At 39.4% G+C, this 23,582-nt stretch overlaps 1 protein-coding gene across 2 annotated transcripts; it reads right to left on the bottom strand.

Moving 5' to 3' along the window:
• Positions 1-209: 209 nt before the first annotated feature.
• Positions 210-22,434, bottom strand: letm2 (leucine zipper-EF-hand containing transmembrane protein 2). Of its 2 annotated transcripts, none has more exons than XM_049579011.1 (11): positions 22,184-22,434; positions 21,356-21,424; positions 17,744-18,266; positions 11,653-11,796; positions 10,318-10,461; positions 9,241-9,444; positions 8,655-8,774; positions 8,022-8,141; positions 7,175-7,270; positions 5,515-5,583; positions 210-2,772 (listed from the first exon to the last, which is right to left on the bottom strand). In XM_049579011.1, the coding sequence occupies exons 2-11, from the start codon at positions 21,400-21,402 to the stop codon at positions 2,716-2,718; spliced, it is 1,524 nt and encodes a 507-aa protein (XP_049434968.1). In that variant the 5' UTR covers positions 21,403-21,424; positions 22,184-22,434; the 3' UTR covers positions 210-2,715. The 2 variants fall into 2 exon arrangements, with proteins under 2 accessions (XP_049434968.1, XP_049434969.1); XM_049579012.1 differs by lacking the exon at positions 22,184-22,434 and adding an exon at positions 22,033-22,168.
• Positions 22,435-23,582: the final 1,148 nt, after the last annotated feature.

Consider the following 23,582-nt stretch of genomic DNA (forward strand, 5'->3'; position numbering starts at 1 on the left):
ACACTTAGCCTGATTTTCTTGTATACAATTGGCGCCACCTGCTGGATATGAAAAGACATTAATTTAAAAATCCTAATGATGAATATTTCTGTGAAACTCACACCTGACCTTATTATGTGGATAAAAATAATTGACAAATTAAGCCAGTGTGGCAAAGCAGGCACTAAGTAATGACCCATGTGTGAACAAAGACAACTGCCACACAACTGTAAAGGGTTTAATGATTTTAATTGTGTGGATTCTTTTTTTCCTCCATCACGCAGACACTCACTTGCCATGGTAAAGTGATGCATAAATTGAATGCAGGGTAAGAAGTAACTGGACAGCAGTGCATTTTCATAACTGAAAGAAACAATCCTTACAGACAGAGGAAAGGACACATCATGATGTCACTGATGTACCAAACCATGTGAGACAGTAGTATGAAGATGTAGTTTCCAGACAGGCATTGTGTTGTTAACACACTATGATGCTGATGAATGGAAGAAGTGACACAAGGATGCACACTGTCCAATAACTGGGGTAGAAATTAGACATTTACTTTTATTTTCCTGCAGTTTCAGGGTCTTGGAGGCACGGCAGAAACGAGAAACCAATCCAGCCATTCCCGTTATTAAATGCTGTGCAGTCCTTTAATTATGCAGTAGACATCAACGTCTGAAAACGTCCCAGCAGATCAACTCCACGCCACTGTGGAGCAGCACATCAATATGACACCACTTTTTCGACAGGTAGTGACAGGTGTTGTTAGAAAGCACCAACCTTCTGTTTCCAAAAAGTAAATGCCATAAATGTTGCGTCAGTCTACTCACATCTTCTCAGAATGTCTTGGATATTTTTTTTAAATATGGCAGCAGAGCACAAACCAAAAACGATAAATTAACTTTTTACTTTTGATCCCCTTTTGCACCACAAGTGCAGAGCTGATTGAAAAGGTGATTGCTTTTTCATCAGTGCAGGGAAGGATTCATTTGGATTTGCATTGACAACTTGGATCAAACAGGGAAAGGGGAAGGAGACATTCCACTAAACTGGGCCCTTTTAAAACACACTGAGGTGAATGAGCAAAATCAAAAACAAAGGTGCAATATAGAAAATCTGTTCTCTGATGAAAAATGCAAACACAATTGCTCTTTAACCGTAGGCACATATGTAAAACCAATAATAAAAATCTTCATTAGCTATCTTTTTTTTTTTTTTTGCTTAAAAATATAATTTAGTTTATGGCATCCACTTCTGGGAGGCGCCCATGGATAGACAGCAATGAGGAAAAAATGTGTGGAGACAAAAAGTCACTCCACAGATGTCCAATGTATAAAGAGGGATGGAAAAATCGTAAGCACTGTCAAACACACACAAAACTGTATTTATACAGTACACGTTTATGTGGTAAACCTTCCAAGAACTGCTTTTAGAGTCATATAATGCAGTAGGATAGTCGGGCAAATCAGTCATAATGCTTTAACTCTTTTAGGGCCACAATACCAAAAAAATAATCTCATCCGTGGCTTCAATATTTAAGCTTCTCCCCCAAATATTAATAATATATCTTTATGGAAACATCAAGTATTTTCTCTTTTCAGTTTAAACAAGAGTCATAGTGTTAAAACACAATACATACACTGTATATGCAAATAAAATCTGCACAGTTTATACAGATTGTTCGTTCAGTGGTTTAACGACGGAGGCAGGCTGCACTTTTACCACAGTTGCCTCTGGGTTTAAGGAGTGACCTCTCTCTTAATAATATACCAGTCTTCATTTGCTAATTGCAGCAGCGAGCAACTACGCTATGTCACCCTGTTCAGAAGCAGGGCCGGTCCAAATCCGCAGGAATATGATTGACATTTTTTGCTGAATTTGCTTTTTATTCAATCGCAGGTTCATAATGTGCCGTCTGTTTCTGGACATCGGCGAGATCCAGCTTACTGAGCAAAGATGAAGGTAGGACAGCTACTGAACCATAAAGTTCAGAATGTGTCTTAAAAAAAAGAAGAAAAAAAAGAGGATGACTTCTCTTAAATCCTGAAAAGGACCAAAAATATCCAAAGAAAACAAAATGAAACTGCTGATAGAGAAAAACTTGAAATTTTTCAAGAGACCTTTGCATAGCAAAATGTACAAAGCTGCTGCTGCTGCTGCGATGCAAGACAGAGACACAAATATACAGGATATTTACAAATTTACAGGAGAAGGAGGAGAAGACTGTCTAGACTGTAAGGAGACACCATCAGACAGACAGTTGACCAGGCTCTGCCATGGGCGGTTTGGGCATCACATCCAGGACATCAGGTCAAAGTAAACACACCATCAGTGGTCTGCTAGTCCAGTGACATGTCAGACTGGTTAGTCCAGCAATGGACAATGACAGAGAACGGAGTGCACACATGTGAAAACAGAGGGTATAAAGAAGCAGCTGCTGAGGTGAAGCAGAAGAGGCAGCAGACCTTCCCTGGGTGTTAACAGAGACGGGAACAAGAAGATAAACAGGACTCCTGGATGAGTTGTACCATCAACATGTCAAACACAATGCTGAACGGAGCCGGTGATTCCTTGTCCATCTGGTCCAAAGAAAGGAGCTTCAACATAACTGAGGGCTACTGAAGTGTAGACCATCAATGGCTCATCTTTTGACCACCACATCCATGTCGCCCCCTCCCCCAGGACACAGAGCTGAGTCCATCCCCCCTTCAGTCCAGAGGCTCCTGCTCCACTTTACACACCATTGGCACTCATCTTGCTCTTCTGGGACACCTCTGTCGCTGCTTTAGCCTGCAGAAGACGTCACAGAGGTCAGTATAACTTCAATATCCCATTGAAAACCTTTTAAAACGTTATTCTTTTTAATATTTGGAGCATTTGATAGCCCACAGGCATTTAGTGACAAAAATCATGGGACAAGGAGTGAGAGAGGGATAGGATGTGACAAAGGTCACCAGCCAGACATGATCTGTGAACTGAGGTCGTCATAGTCACATGGTATGTGTCTCTGACTGCTGCTTGGATGCCTGGAGCTGTTTTTCACACAGCTTTCTACTACAAAGAGTTTTTCTAAGAATTTCCACTTGAAAATTAGACTAGGTCCTGGTAAAGGTGTAAGTTATTTACAAAGCATCTTAGCCCTTACGAGAGCTCCTTAGGTTAAAAAAACTGTTTGGAAGGAGGACTTTTACAAGGCTGAAGAGTTTCTTAAGTAGAGGAGGAAATGGCGGAAAAACAAAGAGACAGAAGGAATATTCCTTAAACGCTGGATGACAGTGAGTAGATAAAATGCTACAGAGAAGATGGTGCAGGGATGATGTTTGTGATCGATCTCATTAGAGATGCGCGCACATGTCCGGCCAAACAGTAACAATACAATGCAAGAAATTTAATGACTTTGGTCTGTCTCAACCTTCCATCAGCAGCGTTCACACTAAAAATGCCAACAATTCAACAGTCTCATAATGTGATGCAGTTCATTTCATTTCCAGTAGGTGTCCACAACTTGAAGGCTCACGAAACAGCAACCAAACAAATCTGTTACAGAATGCACCTTACCTGGCAACAGGGTCAACCACACCTCCTCCCTAAGGTAAATGTTTCTGTTCGTTCTTTACTCAGAGTTGCTCTAACATTTTTCCGTTTGTGAATACAGCCCCAGGACTCTAAACGCCAGCAGTGCTGATGAATACACTACAGTGACCTACAATGACAGTGATAAGTTTATTACAAAAGTTTAATAAAATTACTTTACTATGACTTTGTGCTTCACTGACAGACCTCAGTGATGGTGAGGTCAAATCAAATCAATCCTATTTTCATTGTAGTCATCGTGATATGATGAGTAATGAAGAAGACTGCCAGAAAAATCAACACTCGCCAAATGTGGCAAATTTTCCGTTAGGCAAGTAGATCTCTGAAGTCTATCCACCACACTGACCGGTAAATGTTTGTACCACAATAGTCGTGTAATAAAAAAACTATGCTGAGAGGCTGGACTGCTTTTTGGTGTAATTTACGGTCATGCTGCTTCCATCCTCTGCTGCCAGTCTGTGACTGACTTTGACACTCACATAGGAACAGAATTGCATGGTGCATTCAAGTGCAGCTCGTTAACTTTGAAATCTACATTGCTTTGTATGGCGGGCCAACAGGGACTTCATGGTGCATTAAATGCACCTTGTAAACTCAGTTATTTAATTCAGATGACCTCAAAACGCTGTTTAATATGGTAGTTTCTATTTTTTCCTATTTTTCTTTGTTGAGAAACACCTGTCATGACTTAATTCTTTCACTACATCGTTTTTAATAATCAGATACTAAAATAACAGTATCCCATTTTTTTTTAATTCTATTTATTATTTTTCTGTGATAACTCTTAAAATGTATTTAACCTAAGTAATAATCATGACCTGAGCATAAACTGGACGTCTTATAACAACACCATCCCCCATATGACACACGCTTGTTTTGAAATATGTCACTGTCACATGTTATGTGTCTCTGACTGCTGCTTAGATACCTCAGGCTGTTTTCACAAAGGTTCCTAGTACGAAGAGTTTTCCTAAGAATATTCTAAGAATTTTCCCCCAGAAAATAAGACCAGGTCCTAGTAAAGATAAGTCATTAACAAAGCATCTTCACCCTTAAGAGAGCTCCTCAGGTCAAAAACTGTTAGGGAGGAGGACTTATTAAAGGCTTAAGAGTTTCTTAAGTAGAGGAGGATATGGTGGAAAAATGGAGGTAGAAGAAATATTCCTTAAATACGGATACACAATATTTTTTTGCCAATATTTGATATGTAACAACTCATTTGACTCAATTTTAGTGATTATCAAGTCTCTTCTGTAGTGGAATTAACATCATATTATGCATGCATACTCTTATCGTGATGGCCCACCAGCAGATGGAGACATTAATGTGTCTATGTGTTAATAAGAAACAGAAACTTAGCTTAGTGGAGCTGACATTTAAACAGACAAGAACATGAAAGCGAAAGAAAAAGAAAATCAGCTTGTGCTGCTTTTATAAAAACAAAAATACATGCCATCAGAATGATTTGAAAAGATACTGCAATCGCATTTAAAAAAAAAATCGACACGTTTATTTCAAATGTGTTTTGAAGTCATGTAGTATCTCTTTAAATGACTGGTTGGTTTAAAAAAAAAACCTGGGAGCGTGCGTGATGGTGACAGGTCTATATTTATCAGCTATTTTTAAACCTTACACAGATGCTCAGTTCCAACTTTGCCAAGAGCAGTTTGTAACTGTGATCTGTATCTGTCAATAATTATTACATATATTATCTGCACATCTAAACTTAACAGATTTCCACCCAGTCTCTCTACTTTCTCTACTGTATTCAAGTACTTTCTGTCTATCAGAATAGCAGCCGTGTCCCACTGTGAGAGATTAGCACGTCATGTGAGGGAGATCAAAGTCAGGAAGAGCTAACTGGATTATGAAACCCTGTGCTGCATCTCATACTGGATTCTGTGGATTCCACAGGTCCAAGCAACAAGGAGTGCTCACCTGAAGGACTTCAGCAGGAGTCAGAGGTTTGTCGGTTACCAAAGGAGCCTTGTCTCTCATCTCCTCCGCCTACACATAGGACACACATAAAATGAAAGATATAAAATGGAGGGTTGTGCTGAATTGTATGGTTCTTCTGCACAACTGTGACATGTTTTGAAGAAACTCATGTCTGTACAGTAAATATGGAGCTGCAGCCTGTTAGCTTAGCACCAAGACTGGAAATGGGGAAACATCTAAATGCAGCTTAATCCTTGTACAAAATCCAAAGTGTAAAAGGTGGATTTTGTTAGCTTTGGACAGAGCCAGTCTAGCTGTTCCTCAGTTTAGTCTTTGTGCTAAACTCAGCTATGCAGCTGCAGCTTCACATTTACTGAGAGTAGTATCAACCTTTTTAATCAAACTCCTCATGAAAAAGCAAATAAGGGCATATTCCTCAATGCTAAAATATTTGCTTGAGTACCTGGATCATGTTCTTGATCTGTGAAAAAATATCAGACTTTAACTCTTGAGTTTGACCATGAAGCAGCTTATATGGAGAAACATTGGCTTTGCAACTCTGGCATAAAACCAAAGATTAACACTATCTCATTCTGTGTAGTTGCAAACATGCCTTCAGAGACAGGACAGTGACTTAAAGTAACGGGAAATGTTCTTGCTAGTTTTTCTGATTTTATATACTTTCATGTTTTGTAAGGCGGAATTTATACTTGTAAGCTGAAACCATTTCCCTCAGTGGACAGGAGGCCTTTATTTACTTTATTTTTACAGATAAGAAACAAACTGTGAAGACAATAAAGCCTCCACAAAAATAGCATTTTAAGTCTTGAGTGTGATTTATCCTGGCTTCATATGAGCAGAGCAAATCTCTGCTCGTTGCTAGGCTAATTTATACAATGTAAAATGCCATGTGCTAAAAACATTAGCATGTGATATCTGTTTGGAAAACCCATTTATTATAAGACAGTTGTTTTGTCAGTGAACCTTGTGAATTGTAATGGAGCTGAATTTTGTAACATTTCCTTTGTTAAATGTTGCTGTTGTCCCTGGCTTCATATGAGTAGAGGAAAAATTTGCTAGCTGCTAGGACTAATTTATATAATGTACAATGCCATAGGCTTGTGCTAAAAACATTAGCATGTTATATTTGTGGGGAAAATGTGTCCAGATAAAAGACAAGTGTTTGTCTGTGAATGCTGCGAGTTATACTTATGCTGATTTGCGTACTTGTGTTTGAAACTGTCCCTATTAAGCCATATTTAATGTGTGTTTTGAATCAATTAACTTTACAGCACTTCACAGAAACCCCACTGCTGGCTAGTGTTTTGGAGGTGTAACTGCAGAGTGACACAGACACACCACCGCACAAGTGTAGATGCTCACAAAGACATAGGACACGTGCATAGGCTATAGCATAGTGTCTACCGCACACGTATAAATCCCACTTAATTCTACATCTAGCTTGGGAGTATTTGAAAATATCCAAGGACTCGACAATGGCTAGAAAAAGGTGTGCAGCCCCTAGGGTTACGACCAATACCTCTGTTTTTTCTGAAATCTATTCTTAACCATAGCCATGACTGTTTCCTCTCTGTCATCTGTACAGTTGATCTGATAATCTGATGCTGCTGTGTGCCATGTGTTTTACGAGTGCACTGACCGGTCTCTCTTTGATAATACGAGCAGGGTCCGCCAACATGTCAGTGCTGACTGAGGTCGTGTTTGCTCCTGTGTTCTCAACTGGAGGTGTGGCTTTCTGCAAAGACAACAGCAAACGTTTGGTAAGGAGACCACACATCATGAAAGACAAGATGCCCTGTGTTATGACTGCATTACAGTTGGACATGTCTTGTGTCCAGTAGTTAAACATTTTCATATTCATAGATTCTGGATGTTTAAATGACAGAGAAGGGAACAATGTAAGAGTTTTATATGTGTCAGACACAAAATGTGATTCAAAGCAGAGTATTTTTATGTCTTAACACATGTCTGGAGAAGATCTTTAATCAGGAATAATAAGGGTTTAGATATACTAATAGAGCTGCAATGATAAGTCAATCAAAAGAAAATTAATCAGCAACTATGGTGATAATTGATTTATCATTTGAGTTCATTTTTTTGAAGCAAAAAGCCAAGTTTTTCACATGTTAAATTTCTTTATTTATATATGGTAGCAAATAAATGTTTTTGGGATTTGGACTGTTGTCAGATGTATTAAGCAGTTTGACGCTGTGGGAAGTTCTGATGGGCATTTTTCACTGCTTTATAATATTTTATTGGCTTAACTATTAATCAATAAATGGAAATAATCATTAGTTGCAGCCCAGAAACATAAGTAGTTATGAAACATCTCATGCTAAAGAGGGGAAACACTGAATGGTACCAAATATCAGTGACCTGCATACCAGTGATTTAGCAGCTGGAATGTTCGGCTTAAACTCTCTCTAATCTGTACGTTCAAGTGAATATGCAACTGCAAGATTTTAAGTAGATTGTAAAGGTCGAACCTCTAGTTTGGGAACAGGCGGGATGACTGGAGGTTTTGGTTTGAGGTCAGTCAGGTACATGGCTCTGGAGAGCAGCAGCAGCGATGGAGGAACGTTCTCCTTCAGGTGCAGGTCCAACCACTAGATGAGAAACACATTATTATATGGGGGACAACGACAAGACATAATATTTGATAAATAGAGAAGAAATGAAAATCTATATGTTTCATTGGACAAGATTTGTATACAGTCTTTTACTCCAGGGAATCTGCCTGGCTTCCAGACTTTGGGGCGCTTTACAGCCTTTCCACCTCTGGTCTAAACCCGGCGTTCTCATCCAGATGCGCTGTCAGGTAGCAACATTTAGCAGTGATGGATTTAACGTGAATTTGTACTCATTAGTACTGCTATAATTCAGTCAGTACCCTTAAAACTCTGACATAATAAAAAAAAAAAAGGGCTGCACACGAATGCCTGCATTGGGTCCGTGCAGACCTCATAGACATGGGCGGATAATGACATTTGACGCATGGACCAAAGCAGACACACTGACAGGGAAACTATTTATTAGCTCTTAAAAAGTACTGAGTTTCGTACCCAACTCTAGTTTCTATCAACCAACGAAAGCTAAAAATCTAACTTTTGGTTGCTCACCTGCTGCATCTGCTGACGTAGCTGGTCGGTGGTGAGACCCAAAGACCTCATCCCTCGACTACGACACGCTGCCTGTAACTCTGACACACTCATAGCTGCCACACCCTCTGCTGCAATCATCTGTGAGGAAACAGAGAGGGAAGTCAAAAACTGTTGCACAAGTGTGAGAAATATAACAGCTGCACATCAAGACTGGGGTAACACAAATGTGAAATAAGTTTGATCATGAGGACAGCAGAGGTTAAATTATCTTCAAAGCCTATTCTCATCGTATTATAAATTACATTCAATTTGCATAGTCTTGATTATCAAAATAAAATGAAGTTTCAATATCTACAAGTTGGTGTTTAAACCTAATGTCATGAATGGACATCTTCAGTCGGTCTACCTGTGAGACAGGACATAAATAATTAAGATGCTTGGAGAAATAGTGAGGAGATGTAAAAGCATTTGGCAGAAAGAGCTCATAGCTCATCAAGAGTTCATAGTCTCATAACCATTATCTACTTCTTCCTCTTATGTCTATGAAATCACGCTGACCGCCCCCTCGACCACAAAAACACCAGGTCCCGTTCCTCCGTCTCACCTCATCGTCTGACTTGATGGTTCTGAGTTGCAGCATCAGCTGAAAACGCAGCAAGTTGTTTGTGCCGATGGGCTGCAGCTCTAACAGCTTACACAGTGCCACAAGCTGGGGGCGCTCCAGGTGCTCCAGTGTCAGCTCGTCCTCAAACAGCTTCGAAAACCGGACGATGTCCTTTGTGGTGGGCTGCTCGCCTGTGCCCCGAACCTGGCAAGGACAAAGAGTCACTAATGCTAAGCAGGCTGAGCAAATATTATCCAGACCAACTGTACCAGCAGTTTCATAAGAGAAGATAAGATAACCTATATACACTTTATTTGGATACAGGACTGCAGGCATGGACTGCACCAAACAAGTCTCAAATTCCAAACCATCAATTTTATCTACTTTTTACTGCTATAACATAAAACACTGCAGGTTTCCAGATATTACAAAGATGCCTTTTCCCCCTTGGATAATAATGCTGTTTTTTTTTAAGTTATGGAAAATCTTTTATGCATCTTAGTTCATCCGTAGTTGTATTCTCAACTATGCTTTAGTTTGCTTTACTGACTTTACTGATTATCACTTTAAACACTAGCTGGCAACAGTCAAATATTAACTGTAAAGCAGAAACAGTACAGCATTAAAACAACTGACTTGTCTAATACAAGCCCCCAGGAAGTGTGCTGGACTTTGAAGCTTTGAATTTGACAAAGTGGCCAAACCTTGTAACTACAGCTTTCAGGTCAATCACATGATGTTACAAGGCCTAAAAAGACTTTTTTCCCCACAGACGTAAATCGTGAAAGAGACGTCTGTGAATCAGTGGGTACAATTTTTCTCTAGTCTTTAGTGTGCTTGCTCTATGGGCCCAATGATGCAGAAGATACAGGTAATTTTACATCCAGGAAGTTGAACTTTTTTTGGCTTCATGCGCCACTGAGCAGTTTTCATTAAATGAACATTGACTCCATTACTGCATCCGGTTCTCTTTATACATCCATCCATGGTGTAATCAAGGGGGTTTGCCGTGAGCTGAGTAAAATGACCTGCCACTTAAACACAAGGTGTTCAAATGTTATCTTTGCTCTAATTTACCTTCTGAACATATGTGGAGAAGCGCTGTGTCTCATCTTCCGTCTGCGCTTTCGCTTTGTTCCTTCGAGCCATCTCAGCGATGGTTTCCTGGAGAAACTTGGCCAGCTCCAACTTCGCTGCCAGACCTTTCTTCTGCTTCTCCTCCTGCATGAAGAAGGAAGAGGGAGGGGACACAGGTTGATTTAAAAAAAAAAAAATACTACAAATACAGCTGCAGTTGGATGCATTAATATACAGCAAATACAGTCAGAACGGACTGGTTTCTCTCCTCCCGAACACTGTGTACATTATAAGTTCTTTATAGTTTAATAGTACACAGTTAAAACTCTCATTGTGGTTGTTAGATTTCTTTAAAAGATGCAGTCTTTGGGGAAAAGCAGTGGACTTTCCAAACAGTTTGAGACAGTTGTGCATAATGACACTATAAAAACAGAACTGTGATTTCACATGTTGTTTGGATTGCAGGTTGTCTCTTCAGGTCTTTCCTTTATAAAGCAGCACGTTTTGCTGCCTACTTTTAACTAGGACTCTCAAATGCTAACTTCTCTTGCAATAACAGTGATACTTTACATAATTACAGACAGAAAAACATAAAAACCTGAAAGGCTGGTGCCCACAAACTGCAATTTACTATAAAAAAAAAAGGTTTAATCTATGAGGGAGACAGTTGAGAATAAATATTTGACCAAACAACTTAATTAAAAGGCATTTGCACCTGAGTGAATAAGGACCGTAGAGGGTACAATGTATAGAATGGGTCTTTAGTTCACTGTAGATAATAACATTACAGTAAATCACAATATACACTTATAATGACAGTTTTGACTATATCATAACATTTTCTCTTGCAGTATGCTGTAATCCCCTTTATTAACATGCTTTGTTTTGATCCTTCTGTTTGGTCACATTTTCAGAGGCTGCACACGTCTGTGCTGTCCTGGAGCACGAGAGCATTTCTCTGAATCACTGAGGCGTGCTCCAGAACAACCAGAGAACATCAGAGCTGACAGGCCGAGTGGACCAAGCACAAAGACCTGCTGCTTTTCTTTTACAGGAGATTAAAAGGTAAGGAATGTGGTATCATTATGATTATATAAACAGTATGAGGGCTTTTAAAATCAGATGCAGTAAGCATACTGCAGGTTTGGATAGCATGTGTTATATATTATGTCACAACTCCCAAATAAATAAAGATTAGATAAAGTCTGCTGCCTGCATTGCCTGACGTTCTTAGTACAGCAGACATATCTGAGGAGTTATATGATAACAGTGAACCCAGAGGTGGGGTCATTCAGGCGACAGGGTGTGCATGTGTGTGTGTACATAAACACATGCCTTTTTGCTCTCAGTCTCAAAGGTGGAGGGCAACATCTCCGGGAAGAGTTTGAGGAAGACAGGAAGAAGGAACTCCATGAAAGGAACGATGATAAACACCATAAAGGGCACCAGACGGAACAGGTCAGCGCAGGTCCTCATCAGCTGTCAACGCAAAGAAGAACAATGTTAATGTCAGAAAACGTGGAGGGTAACATGAGCCAGTGTTCACGCCACTGTGCAGTCGTCTACAGAGGCGTGTTTGCATGTAAGATCCATTACATGTGTGCTGAGACTCTGCCAGTCCTCTTCTAAAATAGCCTTAATATAGTTTTACCATGGCATGTGCACAGCTTGGGTCATTGAGGGTGCATTTATTGTGTATATCAGGCACTGGGATGGACAGTAACAGTATGTCCTTTTCAATGATCTACCAGTGTCCTCTCCATGAAGTTTATCTCACATCTGCATAGATAGGTTCAAGAAGGAGGTCATAACATCAGACAGAGCCAATTCCAGAAGGTATCGACTTTTCAACATGTCTAAAATTTTGTGTATGCAACATTCAGAGCATTAATATTGCAGCAAACCACTATTTACTTTATAAAGATATAGAGGAGTAACCACGTCCTGAGCACGTCCCTCTGTCAGTGTTGTAATCTAAGCTTCTCTGTGGTTTGTTATAATAACATGATCCAGCCATGTGTGCGTCACTGCACGTACTTAAAACCACTGGCTAGCTCATCACCACCACTTTGCACTGCCCTCATAAGGCATTTGCTGCTGATATCAGGACAGCATTTTCATGAAAGCGTAGTGCCCTCCCTCCTGTTCACCCCTGGTTAACCCCGTTAGCTCTGTCAACACTGTCATTGTTTATCGCTGTTAATGGAGTTAGCACTGTTAGCTGCTAGCCACCAGCTCAGCCACCTTCATGTTGAGAACCGTGTCGAACAAACTTAAAGGCTCTGGGGGAGGTTGCACCAACTGGTCTTTAATACACCTGGTCGTAACTCCTAAAACGGTCTTTGTTAAGACCAGTCTTAAGGAGTGGACTTACGCCGGTTGCACCAACAGGGCTTACGCCTGGTCTTAGCTACGCTGGTTTTTAGCTGTGCGCGTCCATGTGAATGCCCCCGGAATGTCCCTCTCGGCCTGCCTAGAGGAGCGCGGTGATGTTAAATGATGCGCCGCTGAATCACCCCGTGTGCTTGACAGATGACAACTGACAGTTGACAGCCCCTCTCATCTGTGTTGACAGTTTATTTACAGTTTAAGATTTGAAGAAAACATGAAGGATCAACAAAAAACTTTACCAACACTGAAATTAGAAAATTAATCAAGCTGTACAGCCAGCACAGAGACGTATCACAATTAAGAAAAAACAGTCGGTATGGGCAGAGATAACGGGGCACATCAATACGTGTTCAGACTCTGGCTGCCTTCATACAGAGGCTGACATGAGGAAGAAGTGGAAAGATCTCCTCAGCAGGGCAAAAAAATACATCTCCTCCAACAAAAAATCATCCAACTGGTGGGGGTCCTCCCCGAAAACCTCTATTTACAGTGACATCATTGTTGACATATTTGGGGAGGATTCCCCTGCCTGGTGGGAAGGCTGGTGGTAGTGCTGCGCTATTTATTTGCAACACAAACTGTAAATCCGGTGACAGCTCTTCAGTAAGTTCAAACAGATGTCTCCTACCAAAGTGAAACCTCTCAATCAGCTCCTCGTCATTATATAGGCCATGTCCAATTGCTTCTGTCCCTAATTATCCTCTCCCGTCTAAATGCCCACTCATATACAGACGGTGGATGAGACGTGCCATAACCAAGTTGCGCTCTCTGCGCTCTAGAGCGCATGAGAGCAGCTTACACAGCACAGCACCTTACACCTGCTCTTGACTAAGCGTAAGATTTATGCCCGGTCTTAGTGAGAAGAAGGCTTACGCCCTGTTGGTGCAACCAGCGTAACTATAAGGTCGGACTTAGAACGCCAAGTTACGACTGACTTAGCTTAAGACCAGGCTTAAGACCAGTTGGTGCAACCGGCCCCTGGATTTCACATAGAACCACTTTAAGTTTCTGAACACAACCAAGACCAGCTCAGCTGACCACTCGCTATTTCATAACTTGCATAATGGTATCAGTAACTGACTGACAACAGATTTTAGTAGTAATGTAAGACAAGTACAATTTTTTGAGTTCAAAAGTTCACAATTACTGACACTGAAACTGCTCAGCATTGTGAGCAAGTAAACAGATTTTGCTAAGAGAGAAGGAAATCACCAGATGATTTATATATTTACATCCCAGGGTTGTTTTGTAGTATTTGGGAGCTGTTTAAATGTGTAATTTGTGGTAGAGTTTATTTTGTTGAACTATTAATATGGTATACAGAATCTGAATCTCACTCTGATGCTTTTAACAAATGAAAGAAATTACAGATAATTTTTGTTAAGTTTTCATTGGATATCTGAAGGCAAACTGTTGGGTTGACATGTAAAACTATGACACTTATTTGTTGCAATTCTTTTTTCTCAATTTTTTTTTTTACTAATTTGTCATATCATCAAGAATATACCCTGAAATATCGTGATATTACTTTAGGGCCATATCGCGACGCCCACACCTATTCAGTATGAGTGTGTAAGTCTACATAAAAGTAATGCGACCACGCTGATGCAGACAAGATGTTTTAGGAATTTTAAGAACAGTGTCTTAACTACAAAGTTTGTCCACCACAGAGTACTGACAAGTTTATTTTTCACTGTATAGTGTCCCACACGTATCTTTGTCACAACTTAAATTTGATCATCTAATTTGAATGATCCTTATCATAAATGTGTGTTGTTATGTAAAACAATTCACATTGGCTGATACTGCTGTCGGATTTTTTAGACTATAAATAGCAGCCTGAAAAATTGTGTGAGCTTTACTGATGTCACATCTATTTTGGACGTATTTTTAGCCATATTGTGCAGGTGTATCATGTCTCTGAAAATGTATTAGTAAATTCAAAAATCGAGAGCTCCAATTAGGCTCAGGGGCAAAACAAAGTAACAGTGACAAGGGTGCAACTGACAATTCCTTTCATTAGTGATTATTTTCTAGTAATAATAATAACTAATAATAATTTTTTTCTATAAAATCTAAAAAAAAAAAAAAAAAGGTGAAAAGTACCCATCAGTCCAAGAGCAAAAGATTTTAAGTTTACTATCACATAAGGCAAAGACAAAGTAACTAAATCTGCCAATTGTGTTTTATACTTTTGTTTGAATGTGCAAATGTGTTAAGTCATTAATCAATGATTAAAACGTCTGCCAATGTCAATCCAACAATGGACTGTTCACTATTAGCAACCACCATGACCCTTAAGTAAAGTTACGGTAAAATGCTACTGACAGTGTAAATGATTTAGGTGCTGAATGAAACTCAACCTACAGCTGAACTCTATAAATCATTGTGCAATGGTACATACTTTACAAATTAGTCTAAAACCATTTTACAACAGTCCTTAAGAAAAAAACAACAGAGCAAACAGACCAACACCAGAGCTGAATGTCTTCAACAGCAGGATTTAGTGTCACAGACTGAATCTTTTTCAGGATTGTTAAAAATTTTATTAAGCTTTAATAGCGTATTTTAAGTAGAAATGCTTTAGACTGTGAAAAATCCCTCAAAAGGGCAGTCTGTCCCACCACTGTACCATACAGCTGCATACATGCTGTTGTGGGTTTTTTTATGACTTTGGGAACACACTGTACAGATTCTGTATTGACATGCGAAGGTGTGTTAACACTCACCCTAAAGCCATAAAATATTTGTCTCACTAATTTACTGATAACAACCCATACAAGAGTGACAGAGGAACCAGGACAATTACTTTTGGAGTCTTTTTGTAAAGACAGAAAAGAAGCCAGACAATTGTTAAAGAACCAGACAGACGTGTTGCTGTGACCAGAGGGCAACAGAAAAAGATCAATACAGAGGACCAGGGCAAAAAGAACACACATACGAAGATTTCCAAATACGTTGGAACACAAGTTTGACAAGATGGTCTGTTGATGTTTGGTACAACCCTAAATTATAATGTGTTATGTAAAACCACAGTATGGCGCCTAAAGATCTTCATGTGCAGTTAGGTTTATGTACATTACCAATAGAAACCAATCGGTTTAATGATTTACCTGATGGGAAATAGCTTTGTTTTACATGTGATTTAGGTGAGTTTAAAGACAGTCTGTTTAATGTTTTATGGTTTATTGAATGATGATTTTAAAGCTGCACTTTTTAGTAAAATATCCTTCATTTCTGATCCTCTGGTTGGATGGTTATTTAAAAAAAAAAAAAAAAAAAAAGGTAAAAGGAGCCTTGACTACATCTAAGGTTGTCTTTTTAAGTCTTCCACAACAATGGGGCTGCAACTAATAACTATTTTCATCATCAATTCATATGTACAATATTTTTTGATAATCACTAACACATCAAAAAACTGTTGAAATGCTCATTGCAAGTTCTCAGACCCGAACTGACCACTACATATTAGCTTTTATATAGCCCTAACATACTTTCAGGTACATTTCTGTTAGACACAGGTAGGTTTAAATGTTTCACTGAAGAGAAAAGACATGGAGATTATATGATGATTTAAGAACTACATGTTTTAGTAAGATATCCATATTTTCTGATGGATTCTTCTGGTTGGATGGTTATAAAAAACTTTGTTTTAGGAAAAGAGCAATCTATCTATCGGTCTAACAATGTATGTGAACAGTTAAAGCTGCATGATATGCAGTGAAAAAAAAATCATTGCGATTATTCTGACAGATAATACGATTGCAATCTAAGTTGTGATTTAGTGGGACTGGTAATATTTGCATTTCATTTATCCTGAAAACAAAAAAAAAAACTAAACAACTGATGCCAATGTGGTTTTTGCTAGGATCTGTACCAAACAAGAGGCCCGTTTCCACTGAAGAAGTTCCTGATACTATTTGGGGGGCAGGAACTACTACAGGAACGTCCTCTCGTTCGGCCCTCTCAACCGCCGTATCTCCACTGAGAGAGCGTACAAGGAAGGTTCCTGTAAAGTTACGGGCTGCCTCTGGATGTGACGTAATCGTTGCGCGACCATTTTGACCGGGGCGACGTAGGGACGCCATTAGCTGATAGCGGTGTCTGTAATAACTCACTAAACGGCCTGTGAAAAAAATATTTTTTTCCAGCAGATGTCTTAGTTACAACATGATTGAGCTAACTGGAGTAGTTTCATGACGTATCCGACAATGGGAGGCTTTTAACAGATGACGTCCTGATGTTAGCTTTGCTGCTGCTGTTAGCTGTCCCTGTCAGCTGATGCTTTCTAGACATCGTGATTTCCCAAAACTGAATAAATATCACACATAGCAACACAAAACTGCTTTGCTAGCTCAATAATGTTGTAACTAAGATATCGCCTGGAAACAATAATTTTTTCACGGGCCATTTAGTGAGTTTTTTTTACATGGCAGCGGAAACTATATGAACGAGCTAACCCTCGTCTGCTGAGTTTTCAAAATACCGGCTATTTTGTTGCTTTCTGTTGACGTCACATCCCTCCTTGAGTATATCCAATCAGCACCAAGTAATTCCCAAGCCCCAGCCAGGAGTCTTTCGGGGCCGTTCTGAGTACCTACTCCGAAGCAGGGACTTGTTTAGCCCCCGTAAAAGTTCTGGAACTCTGTCCTTCGGGGGTGGTTCCTCTTATGTCTGGAATATGATTCGCAGGCTGGGGCTTCTCTGTAGCACAACAATGCTTCTTTTATAATGGTATGTTGTGATATATTTTACCCTTAGCATTAAATCATGATGCCATTTTGTTAATATTTCAATTAATTGTGCAGCCCTACTAGTATCTATGTACTTGTCCGACATGTTTCACCACTGCAACAGTATTTTTGGTGTCCAAGTGCACGTAGGCTGTGAGACTTGTGTATGCATGACTCAGTCACTCACTATCTGTAAATGTTCCAGACCCACGTGCCTGATATAATTTACAGTCTCAGATAAATAAATCTTGTAACATTAGACTGAATGATGCAACACTATAATGTACATTAGCTTCTCTTACCCTTCTCCTCTCCCTGCGTGTGAGCAGTTGTCCGTGCAGCAGCCTCCACACCATCCTGCCTGCAATCTTGATGTCGATGCCAAGTAACCGGAAGCCATTGTAGTAATGCTTCAACTCGTCCACAATTCTCACATACAGCGCCTTTTTCACGACTGCCCTCTCCTGCGCCGGAGGTACAGCAGCGGCTGGGGCAGCGGGAGCTGAAGGAGGTTGTGACTGGGGTGCGGCGGCTACAGAGTCCTTTTTAGCTCCTGCAGAAGCATCCTGTGCAGCGGCTGGTGAAGGTTTAGCATCCTCCTGCTTTATGTCTTGGAGCCAAACACCTGAGCTGTGTAGAGAGCGGGCGAAAAGGGCGGAGTTGTGGCCTCGGCTGAGGGCGTGGCCTCGGTAACAGTGGGGGTAGCCGTAGTGGGAGTGCCTGAGTGTGAGCGAGGACGAGACATGGCGGGGAGGGTCTATATGGAGATAGGCTTTGGAAGACAGAGAAGAGCAGCTGTGCCTCTTGGATAACAAGTACGATCCCCTGGTGACAGCAACAAGAAAAACTGGTTAGTTATTATGTAATACTGTGCGGGTGAATGTCCTTAAAAAAGTAAAGAGTGTATGATAATGCTCAAATGTGTATTTGATGAATTGATTAGTTTATCAACAATACTCATCTGCTATTTTAATAATTAAATAATCAGTTAATAGATATATAAATTTGCCACAATATGCCGGTATAGACCATAACCCTAAAGTTTAAAAACTAAATATTTATACCACGTTAATAATACACACATATGATGGAAAGAAACAAAAAAACATTCAAGAGGCACTGGATTATTTACACGATAATAATACAACACCTCTTAAATAATTTCCATTTCTTTATGTTCTCACTTTGTCTCCCTTCACCACCAACACCACCTGGTTGCCTTTTCACTATGCATTAAGTGTAACTGCTCTTTTAGTACGTTTTGGTGCATTTATGTTTACAGACTCTCTATCTCCCTGCAATTGAAATTTGGGTGCCAACAAGAGACAAAGTTAAAGATTAGTTTGACTAGTAACGTTTTTTTTCGACATATTATTATTATGAACTCTTTTGGCCAAAACCACTGTGTGGTAAAAAAAAATATATATATATATAATATTGTGACAGCAATATTAGAAAGTAAAACAGTTTGTGGTTATAGTTTCTCATGTTTTACATCACTGTAAAGTGAAGACCACTGTTTTTTTGGACATCCCCAAGACCCTAGAGCTGCAATGATTAGATTGATTAAAAAACTTAATTTTCTACTATTCTGATAACTGATTATTGTTTAGTAATGTCTTAAACATTCTCTAGTTGCAGCTTCATCAATGTGAGGATTTGCTGTTGTTTTATATCTTTAGAAATTGAAACTCTTTTGGTTTTATTGGTCACAGAAGATAGCATATCTGAAGATGTCAGCTTGAGCTCTGGGAAATTAAGATGGGCATTCACTAAATGATTGATTGGTTTAAAAAGAAAATAATCTGCATGTTAATAATGAAAGTAACTGTTAGTTACATCTGTGACAGACTCTGAAAGCTTGTAGGCATCATTTATTTCATTTTATTAACTGTTTATTAATCAATAAAATTATAATAAATAAAAATACTTAGTGGTTGCAGGCATCACTACACACCATCTACACCACCAAATACCTGTATAGTTGTACTACTACTGAAAGAAAGAAAGCAAAGAAAGATTGATGACTATTTGTACTCTGGGAATCACCTGTCTTCATGCCCTACAATGGATGACGTCATAATGTACCGCTGAATACCTCTGAGCTGAACCTCTGTGTCCTTAATTTGTCACTAAGTTTCATCTGAAATGCCGTTTATCTTCTTTTATGATTTTCACTTGTCATCTAAAACAGTGTTTTTTAACCTCTGTCACAAACCTGGGGTATCTTGATACGCTGCCAGGGACCGAGACACTTCAAAAACTAATGCATTTAGTCTAAATTGAAAAATAATAAGCTTTAAGTTGTGTGAATTTTAAATAAAAAACACCTTACTATATTCAGGGTACCCACGCAATTTCACATTTTTTCTTGCCCGATTTGCCCAGCTTTTTTTTTTTTTTAACATACCAGATTCAAACTCTTTTCAAACATAATTTCAGATCGCTGGCATACATGACAGGAGAGATTATGGGGAGAAAATGAAGAAATGTATATGATGGTAATCAAAACATTTTCACATATATTGGACGCATCACCACATATTAGAGCTATGTTACGTCGCCAGCTACAGAAAAGAAATTTGCCGTTATGTTACGTTAAGTGGAGGATTATCCACGGAAGATTACAGAAACAATTTCATTATGCTTAACAAAATTCCATGACTTTTCCAAAACTGTCTTTTAAAAAAAAAAAAAAAAAATGCATGACTTTTTTCCAGGCTTGGAAAATGTAATTGTGAAATTCAATGACCATGAGAACCCTGAGGTGCTCTGTGTAGTTCTCTTGCAAACCAAACCAAAGTTTGTTACATACCAAGTGTGTTGTGTTTAACCTTGAGCTCTAACAAATGCATCAAATGAACTTCCGTTGTCATAAGCAAACATTTGCAAAGCAGTTTTTTCCTCACGTGTCTTAAATCCTACATTGTTTATTTCATGTTTATTAGCTTTCAGTCTTCTTCTTTCCTGCCTTTGCTTGTGAACTGCTGCTTGGTGCTTTTCTACCACCTGTAGCTCAGTTCAACAGCATAAAACTAATGGCAAGAATGTGGGTTGCGTTCCCCGCGTGCATGTGCTCTCTTGTACACGTGCACAATACAAACAAAATGAGTACTGACACATAAAAAACAGCCCCATAGCACTATTTAAGGTCTAAATCTGCACAGGGAACATTTAATAAATTACAAATGTGTGCAAAACTTGGACAATGTGGATAGAAATCTTCCATCATGGTTTCTGATCCATCAGGACAGTACATGTTATGTGAACTCAGCGGGAAAACTATTAACTGCAGATGAAATTACCAGACAAGAATGGCTGTTTTTGGCTGATTAAAGGAAAAATACCTAATTTCTGTAAATTCAATGTTGGCAATGCAACAGTGGCATATAATATTAAGACATATTAAAAGCACAGTGATCTGCAAGTTAATTGTGGTATTGTAAGGTCACTGATAGTTGACAAAGTGGTTCATATGTTCTCATGGTATAGATCACAATGTTGCCCAACCCTAATGTACAGCTAAGTTCACATTGTGTAACAATCCGACAACTGTAACAGCAACAGTCATGAGAATTTAGGTAGTAAAAGTGAGGAAAAAGCTGGCCTATAAACTGCGAGATTGAGATCTTGCATCATCAGTAGAAACCACAGTTGTGTGTGTGTGTACCTCTTGTGAGTCATGGGATATACTGAATTAGCTTCATGACAGCAGACTCTAGGTAAACAGAGACAGTCTGTGCCTTTACCAGCCTCAAACTTAAACACAGCACAGAGCACCAGAGAGCTTGTAATTACTGCTATTCAACTCTTTGAAGAAACCAGTTATGCTGGACAAAGCCTGCTTAGCATCGCCAGAGCTGTTGTTTTAGTGACACACAGGATGTAAATGTAGCCATGTGCTGCTTGCTTACCTTGATCTTGTGACTGCCAGGAGCACCTGGTGACTAAAGACTGCCATTGCACAGGCAGGTTACAGTTTTCTGTTGAAGCACACATGGATACAGAGAGACAGAGAGGGAGAGCATGTAGGTGTCTGGTTACATGTCACACATGGTGCAGCAACAGGCTGAATGGAAAAATACAAGAAGTACAACATCTGACCGATCACACACACACACTCCTGCCGTCAACAAAGTCATGATAGACGTTATGAGTTGCAAGTTGGCTAACTATGAATGACATTATATGATAGAGCTAACATTAGCATTGACATAACCGGACAGCACGTTCAGTGACTCAATATTATGTAACAACACAGCTCGCTGCTTATCTGACAGATATCACCTATCAGTCCGGTCCATGTAGCTGTCAACGGCTTATTTAACACTTAAATAAACTTATACTCTAAACAATTCTTATAAAGTAGTAGATAAGCTCACATATTGTTACACAAACCTTCCTTACTGCCTGGCGTCAGGTTAAGCAACACAGCCACTGTTATGCTAAACAGACGTTAACTAACTGCTAAACTTAGGAGGAAAATCATCACCATTTTGTTAATTTCACACTGACGTTAACTAAAAATGTAACGCCCTAATCAAATATCCAAAATATCTTAAAAACATCTAAACATTTGTACTCTACAAACCTCTCAAACTTGCCGGTACGTCAGTCTCACATTAGCATCATGCTAGCGCAGTCACCATTAGCTTGTAAACCTCCGTTAGCCTAGCCGCTTAGCTAGCAGCTGGCTAAGCTAGCTGCTGAAATGGCAGTCAGCCGATGACGAGCCCACTAACCTCCAGCGTCAATGACGGAGCTATGGCTGCCGCTGCTGACTGGGCGTTGTAAGGCTTCTCGGTGAGACGGTGAATATTGTAATCCATCCACAAAAATCGTTCGAGGTAAACGGGAGCGACGAAAGAAACGGCAGATGTGGTGGTAGACCCATTTACGGTGGGTTCATGCTTTTAAAGTCTCAGTGTTTCGGCTGTGGCCCGTCTGCTCGGCATGTGCAGCCTTCCCAGGCAGCTGCACTGAAAGGTCATACTGTACATGCGTGGATGTTGCCTGCGTCCCCACCCAAGATCGTCTATGTTTGGGAAGATGGAGTACTCGGTGGTTTTTAAAAAACAGAGAAACAAACAAAAAAAAACTGCCCCAGCTGTTATTTTCACCTCAGAGCAGCTTATATTCAACATAAATAATTTGAATAAAGTAAATCTAGTATTTTATGTCACAAAAACAATAAATAGTAATAGGGTTGAGCCTGAGAAATTACACTCACATTGCACCTTATACTACCATATGTCCAGTGGCGTGAGCGAGGTAGTTACAAGTGGCCCCAGCTATGTGAGGGGCCCTACGGCATATGCTAGTTGCTTGTTACGTGCCCGAACTAGCTACTGTATAATCTTATCATCACATGATCAAATAAAGAGTTGACATTGGATAACACCAGCATACACATCACCCCAAAATCATCATCGCATATACGTATAGGACAAAATTACCAAAGAAAATAAGGAATTATTAATTTACTTGAATGGTTTTCTATACCTTATTTATATATTTTATATTTTACAACATTTTGTCATATATTGTTACTGTCTATTTTACAAAAGAAAAGAAAAGAAAAAAGAAAACCATGATGAAGATGGGTTTCCCTTTTCAAAGGAATATAAAGTACATGGCACCATTTTTAATTAAATGTGAGTTTGTCTTTCAACACAGGCATATTTCAAAGGATGGCAATCTAAATTACTCATAAGGGCCTGTTTTCTGCCCAAGGCATGATTTTTACTTGTGCATTGAATCAACGCTGTATGCTCTGTGTCGATTTGAGGCCTATGCCATACATGTAACTAGGTGTTGTGGCAACGCAGACCTTCAGTCTATTTTAATAAGCTGAAATCATTTCCCTCAATGGAGACGAAGATTTTATTTACTTAAATTTCACAGATAAGGAACAATAAATTGTAAAGACAATAAAGCCTCCACAAAATAGCATTTTAAGTCTTATGTGTGATTTATCCTGGCTTCATATGAGCAGAGGAAATCTCCGCTAGCTGCTAGCTATCAATGTAAAATGCCATAGGCTTGTGATAAAAACATTAGCATGTTGTATTTGTGGGGAAAATGTGTCCAGCAAAGGACAAGTGCTCTGTCTATGAATGCTGCAAGTTATGGTGAAGCTGA

Source organism: Epinephelus fuscoguttatus, linkage group LG6 (genome assembly GCF_011397635.1).
Source record: "Epinephelus fuscoguttatus linkage group LG6, E.fuscoguttatus.final_Chr_v1".
In the NCBI taxonomy this organism is placed as follows: domain Eukaryota; kingdom Metazoa; phylum Chordata; class Actinopteri; order Perciformes; family Serranidae; genus Epinephelus; species Epinephelus fuscoguttatus.